General features: G+C 40.2%; 1 protein-coding gene across 2 annotated transcripts in view; it reads right to left on the bottom strand.

Annotated features, from left to right (window-relative positions):
- Positions 1–716: 716 nt before the first annotated feature.
- Positions 717–7,511, bottom strand: part of LOC125890279 (uncharacterized) — a 28,754-nt gene continuing 21,959 nt past the window's right edge. For both annotated transcript variants that reach the window (XM_049578849.1, XM_049578848.1), the window contains exons 4-5: positions 5,884–6,028; positions 717–2,981 (exon numbers count right to left, since the gene is read on the bottom strand). In XM_049578849.1, the coding sequence (XP_049434806.1) occupies positions 2,945–2,981; positions 5,884–6,028 (182 nt within the window). In that variant the 3' untranslated portion in view covers positions 717–2,944. The remainder of the gene's footprint in view (positions 2,982–5,883; positions 6,029–7,511) is intronic.

Genomic DNA, 7,511 nt, shown 5'->3' with positions numbered 1-7,511 from the left:
GTTGTGTAGTAATGTGCTGAGCTACAGTCCCTCTGAAGTTTATTGGTTTATATCTTCAAGATGAAATAAGATATCAATAATAGTTTAAGTATTTGGTGATAAAATTCTGAAAAAATCTCACATCATTTTGCTGATTTCAGGTATATGGTCAAATATGTTTTTAAAAATATAGTGATGGACTTCTGATTTGACTGATGTGGAAACCTTTGTCAACATTCAGTGGCTGTGCTGAAAAAATGTCAGCTCTGTAGAAAACACTGGTGATTTGCATGATTTTTTTTAAGTTTGGAATGTGAAATGTATTTAAATTTAGATTTATTGTAATAAGCCACGCCCTTTTTGAGCAATCATTTCCAAATTTTGTGCATCTACTGAGACATGACCCTTGATGGTGCAAACCAAATTTAGTCTCTGTAAGCTGATTGTAAGATATAAACTTTTTTCTAGCACCTCCTAGTGGTTCATTTGAAGAAAACATTCGGGGTGTGATTCAAGGACTTTTTTGGACATGTCCTTCAGTTTTTGTGATGATTGGCTCAACGGTTAAGGAGTAAGGTCCATTTATGTGCTGAGCAACGGCCCCTCTAAAGTTTACTGGTCAGTATCTTCAAACAACAGTGAGATATCAAAAAGCTTTTGATAACGTTTGATAAGCTTGGTCCACGATGATTAACAGACACTTTGGCACAAATCAGACTTACAGCTTAGGAGGAGATATCAAAAACGTTTTATTCAAAAAATTCAAAATGGCAGAAAATCCAATCAGGCGGACCTTTGTGATACTTGAGGCTTTAGCACACCATATTCAGCTGGACATGTTTGTCGAATTTTAAGTCAGTCTGACATATGGTGCGAGGGAGATGGCCATTCAAAACAAAATTTCTTCATCCTCAATTATAGTATCCCCATGTGGCTGATTGGCATTATGTTTCTTGAGCACTGTTTGTACACAACTTTCAATCATTTGTGAACATTTCTTCTCTCTACAATGTACCATCTCACAGAAATTTGCGAAAACATTTCTAAATTAAAAAAAACAATTTATTGTAATATGCCAAGTCCCCTTTAAGCAATCATTTTCAAATTTTGTGCTTCGACTGAGACATGACCCTAGTGATGCAAACCAAATTTTGTACAAATATCTCCAGCTGATTATGAGATATCAACTTTCTGCATGTAGAGCACCCCCAACTGGTCAATTTGAATCAGACCTTCAGGGTATGATTCAGTTACTTGTGTTAAGATTTCCTACAAGTTTTGTGATGATTGGCTCATTAGCTAAGGAGTAAACTCCATTAATGTGCTGAGCTACACCTCCTCTAAAGTTGATTGGTCAATATCATTAAAATGCAATGACATATCAAAAAGCTGTTGATAACTTTAAGGAGCTTCATCCCATGATGATTCACAGAAAGTTTGGTACAAGTTGGACCTATGTCTTAGGAGGAGATGTCAAAAATGTGTTTTTCAAAACAAATTTAACATGGCGGACAATCTAGTTGGCAAAACTTGAGGGTTCTTAAGGCTTTCGCGGAACCCATTCGCCTGAACATGTGTGTCATATTTCAAGTCAATCTGACATATGGTGTGTGGGTGGTGGCCTTCCAAAAAAAAAATGTCTTCAAACCTTTATTATAGCGCCCCCATCTGGCCTATTGGCATTACATTTCTTGAGCAGCATTTGCTCACTACTTCCAATCATTGGTAAACATTTCACATCTCTACTATGTACCTTCTCATGGGAGTTTGCAAAAACATTTCTTAATAACAATAATAATAATAATAATAATAATAATTACTATCATTATTATTACAAAAAACAATAGGGTTTCAGCCCTTCAGGCTTGCACCCCTAATAGTAATAATAATAATAATAATAATAATAATAACAATAATAATAATAATAATAACAATAATAATGATAATAATAATGATAATAATATTGATAAAACAGCACAACAACAATAGGGTTTCAGCCCTTCGGGCCCATTTGAGTGGATTTCTAATAAAATTTGTGGGGTTTTTCATATATATATATTGTAGTGTTACTCTCACATTTGAGGTTATATGGTTCTAATTATGGTTATATTCATGTATTCATGAAAAAAATGTATCTGAAAATTAAACAAATAAAATCCTAAATCTGACCACTGCGTAATTATGATTCTTGATTGACAGTCTGTGTAAAGAACATTATACAAATGTCAAATCTTGAGTTGAATGTAGAGACCACCAAAATCATCGAGTATCAAATAAATCAAATGTGATATATGATTGTGATATAATGTGATAATCCATCACAATTTTGATAAGCTATTATTATGTATCAATTTAATAGCTAAACACTTTGAGAGAAGAGTTTTTATGTTTTCCTTTCACACATTGAGACAAAACAGGATCTTGTCCTGTACAAGATATTACCTGTGTACAGGGTAGGAAAATGACAGCCACCAGTGAAAATATTTCTTCAACACGGTGTGTCCCCTGGACAGTAAAACATCATCGGATCATCATTGACACTAGTCAATGGAATATGGATCAGTGGCGCAATCACAGTATCACAGTGTAGGATTATCAGAAAAGGAAATAGGGCAACTCAACTCAACTCAACTCAACCAAAGTGCTGTACAAATGGAATAAAATGTGAAAAACACATACACGAGAGGCAACATAACTGTCAGGTACACAGCTCACACATTTATAGATACAACACACATAGGCTTGCGTCAGAGGAAGCCACATCAGGGGGACTTGAGCGCTAATGAATAAAAGTAGGTTTTTGCGCCTGGACTTCAAAGAGTCAATAGAGGGGGTGGATTGGGGGGCATAACGTGTGTGTGTGGGGGGGGGGGGGGCAGACACAGGAAAGGCACGGATCCCTGGGGACCTCCGTGTTTTGCCAATGACATGTCGTCTTTGCCAGGCAACGGTGACGCACAGAGCTTCAGAGAAGGTGGGGTGAGGACAGGCTGGTGTCAGATCTGTGCAGATCACCAGAAAAAAAACACAGACACATCAAGGACAGTATGGTAATAACATCCATAACACAAGTTTCACTCTGCGATTTCTGTGACATGAGAAATAGTTTCAGAATAAAGCCAGATGACGCCACTGTTGTGATTTCAAGCACATTTGGGAGTTGTTTTTTTTAATGTAGCATCATTGAGGGAAAAATAGTGAGTTTACTGCTTGCTTTCAGATTTCAATGCCTCGGGGACACAAGAAATGTACCCTGCAACATCACTGCTATACTATAGCAAAAGGACCCTTGGAGCCTTTAGAATGTTAAGTGTACTATACAAGTTTAAACAACAGAACATAAATTGCTCATGAAAAGTCTTACACTTCTAAATTTAGAGCAGAAATATAAAGAAATGACATGTCCTTGGCATCCTCAGTGATAGTAACTGCCATGACTACAACCTTTGTATTCTGTTCACGGCAGAGCCTTATGGTTGTCATGTCAGTAAGCCTGTTTATCTGCTTATCTGCATCTATCCAGCATTTGCATTTATAGCAAGGTGTCCCAAAAACTATGGAGTGATTTTTATTTATCGTTATCTTGAAAAATAGGCAGATTGTTATCAAACAGCTGTGACTATTCATGCTCCCACATGATAATCCTAATGGTTTCTAATGAGCCTCTGACCTTCCTCTGGCACCACCTATAGCTCTAGCACTGAGCCAGTTTTTACACTTGTACTCAAGTTTTTCCATTATCTAAAATGTAGATTGCAGTCAAAATGACTGAGCACATTCATACATGACCCAGTGGCCTTTACTCTGGTGCCACCTTAAGGCAAATCATAACATGAAAATATTTAATTATCATGTCTTTAATATGGCGGCACGGTGGAGTGGTGGTTAGCACTCTCTCACAGCAAGAGGGTTGCCGGTTCGATCCCAGGCGTGGGAGCCCTTCTGTGCGGAGTTTGCATGTTCTCCCCGTGTCAGTGTGGGTTCTCTCCGGGCACTCCGGCTTCCTCCCACAGTCCAAAGACATGCAGATTGGGGACTAGGTTAATTGGTAACTCTAAATTGTCCGTAGGTGTGAATGTGAGCGTGAATGGTTGTTTGTCTCTATGTGTCAGCCCTGCGATAGTCTGGCGACCTGTCCAGGGTGTACCCTGCCTCTCGCCCGATGTCAGCTGGGATAGGCTCCAGCCCCCCCGCGACCCTCAAGAGGATGAAGTGGTTAGAAGATGAATGAATGAATGAATGTCTTTAATATTCTACACTACTTTCTTAATGTCATGTATAAAGCACGGTGTAGCTGTAAGGACAACTAGCAGGACTTAAGACATTTGTTTTTGTGTCTTTTAATACTGTGCACATATGAAACTATTGATTAGTGCAGCTTTAACAAGGTGTTAAAACCATTTAAGGTTTATTGGGCTGACCCCACCACGTTTCATAAGAATCATATCAACGTTTCTAAGTCATCTAGTATAAGAGCTGACTTTGTCGTCTGGAGGTGGAGGGGACGGTGGATGGTGAAACACCATGGTGAGATGCCTGCCAAGCTTGACTAACAAACAAAAGTGGTTGTGATGTAAGGGGTCATTACTGTTTTTCCAGCAACTTTTTAGGCACCAAATGTGGGTGTTTTACAGCAAGTGTCGCTGTTTTTCCAGCTACTTTTTAGTCACAACAGGTGGTTGTTTTTTTTACTGAGACATTACTGCTTTTACAGCGGCTTTTAAGCATCAAACATGGGTGTTTTGTAGTGGGCATCTGTGTTTTTCCAGTGGCTTTTTAGGCACAAAAAGTGGTTGACAAAGCTGCTCTTCAGTGGTGATTGTGCCCCACAAACCAAGTATTTTAAGCCAAAACATGATCTTTTCCTAACCATAACCAAGTGTTTTTTGTGCTTTAACCTCAACACATATTCGACTAAAGCCTAGTTCACACGATTTTCACTGTGATTTTGACGTCACAGAGGATCTTGAGAGCCACCTTGGGTCAGAGGTGAGTCAGCAGACAGTCTGCCACAATGAGTCCTCGTGTGAACAAGCCTACGAGCAAATCGCCCCCTTGTCTGTGACTGGGACTGGATATCTGGCATGCTAGAAAACTGGAGATGTCTGACATGACAAGCCGCAGGATTGCCACTTGCCAGGTCCGCTTATTAGCCGCAACTTTGGGCTTGTTTCTAAAGTGGAGTTGCTTATTTGGGCTTGCTCTCTAAACATCCCCTTTCATCCCCTTAGTTTGGTGACGTCACCGCATTATCTGGGGCTCTGTCGGCGAGGGCTCGGTGGAGAATTCTTGTGGCGTGCATACACAGGTCGTAACGCAGTTGGTGAGACTCCCGCTGACAGAAACACACGACGCCAGGTATGAACACTCAAAAGATTATGATAGTCTCTGCGATGCAAAATCAGGGTGAAAATCGTGTAATGTGAACTAAGTGTAGTGGAAACTTATCAGTCACAGAATAACGTGTGAATGTAATGTATTCATGGTTTGCAGAAATGCCAACTTTTTTTTTTCTGTCAACTGGGTTGGCCTTTATCCATTTCTACACTGATATTTTCCAAGACTATTTTTTACAGAGCATCCTATAACTTCACACTCTTTGGCTCAATCGTTGCAAAATGAATATAACAAATCCCATTTAGACCCAGTGGGCATTCCTTTACATGTGCTGCAGTTGTTGTAATTGCTTGGGAAAATATTTTTTGTCTCCCCACCCTCCAACTGACATCACTTATGAGACCTGTTTCAGAGCTCTGTTCCAGATTCTGGAAAGGAGGGTGAAAACCACAGATGTGACGTGGAAGATATTACCAAGGAGCAGTTCATGAAAATGAAGCAGATGGCTGCTCTCCTATGACTCGCCACGGCCTCCACACCCCAAACACCACTACCAAGAACTCATACCTCATCTCCTGTGCCTCAATGTCCTGCTCCTCATCATCACAGAGTGATGAAGGCAGATACAGATGGAGCACTGAAACCTTTGTGGCGCCGGGATGCCCGTGACAAGCCAGCCTCTCGTTGTTGTTGCAGGGGGTTGTGGGAGTTTCTGGGAGGAGAGAACATTTCAAAGAGTCTGTCACAGTCAGACGCAGCTTTAAATTCAGTCACATTCATGCTGCAGATGTCATTCACTGCTTGCCAACGGTTCAGACACTATGATCTGTGGCTGGCTGATGGATTGTGTGTGTGTTCAGAGGATATCCAAAGGCAATTACCCAAACTGCAGCAAAAACATACTCTACCATCAGTACAAATAATACAACAAGAATGCAATACACAGAAACTGTCATGTCAATTGGCAATGAAATTAGGTTATTTGTTTGAGTCACCAGAAATAAGCACAGCTGCTCCCGCCCCTAAGCCAGAAGAAGAATTCATATATGCATGTTGTCTGGATATGATTATGGAGATTTACAGGCAGATGGAAGCTGTTGTGTTTGTGTGTGTGCTGATCAAAAGACCTTTCAAGTGGTTAGCAGTGTGAGTAAACAGCAGCTTTAGTCCCCATTATGAAATGTAAGAGTCCATATTAATACCAGATACAGTTAGAAAGATGATATATATTCTTTTCAAATCAAAAATCAGATCTTGATGAAAGCTTTTTCTAATAAGAAATTTAGATCAGATTCCTCTGGTATCATGGATTCATTTTGTTTCCATGGTTTCACTTGAGAGTTTTAGCTTCATATGATGTCTAAATAATGTTTTAGATGGTCTTACGCCCTGAGGAGTGGACTCCTGTGGATACACTGCAAAATCACAGCACAATATCAACAATTAATGACTTTGGTTTAGAAAGATTCTGACTGATTTCTGATAACTCTTGTTGCTCAAAACTACAGTGGGTCCTCAAGCACTTATTATACAATTATTTTGATTAAAAAGCATTGGATTGTCAAGTGATTAAATTGGTGGGGCAGTCAGGTGATGGAGAAGGGAAGGAAAATCCGAGGGTGATGGATGGAAAATGACCAGCCCAGTCTCTAGAATAAAATGTTGGCATTGCACGCGTCTGCAAATGAATTTATCATTTGCAGACGCGCGCAATGCCAACATTTTAAAGAAACATTTAACGAAAGAGCATATTATGCTCTTTCATTCATTCATTTTTGAAATCGCTCACCCTGTTAGGGGTTGCGGGGGGGCTGGAGCCTATCCCGGCTGACACTTGGCAAGAGAAGGGGTGCACACTGGACAGATCGCCAGACTATCACAGGCCTGACACATAGAGACAGACAACCATTCGGGCACACATTCACACCTATGGGCAACATAGCGTCACCAATCAACCTGCATGTCTTTGGACTGTGGGAAGGAGCTGGAACACCTTGAGAAAACCCATGCTGACATGGGGAGAACATGCAAACTCCGCAAAGAAGGGCCCTTCTGTACAAATATGTTAGATTTGCACAATTCATTCATATCCTATATACATTTCTAAAGTGGCGTAGTATATGAGCTAACTTGTCATCATGAGATGGAGGGGAAGGTTGATAGTGTGCCACCTAGGTGAGATGCCTGCAGACCAC

This window comes from Epinephelus fuscoguttatus, linkage group LG6 (genome assembly GCF_011397635.1).
Source record: "Epinephelus fuscoguttatus linkage group LG6, E.fuscoguttatus.final_Chr_v1".
Lineage (NCBI taxonomy): Eukaryota > Metazoa > Chordata > Actinopteri > Perciformes > Serranidae > Epinephelus > Epinephelus fuscoguttatus.
The sequence above is the reverse complement of the archived record's forward strand: the minus strand, read 5'-3'. Positions and strand labels throughout refer to the sequence as shown.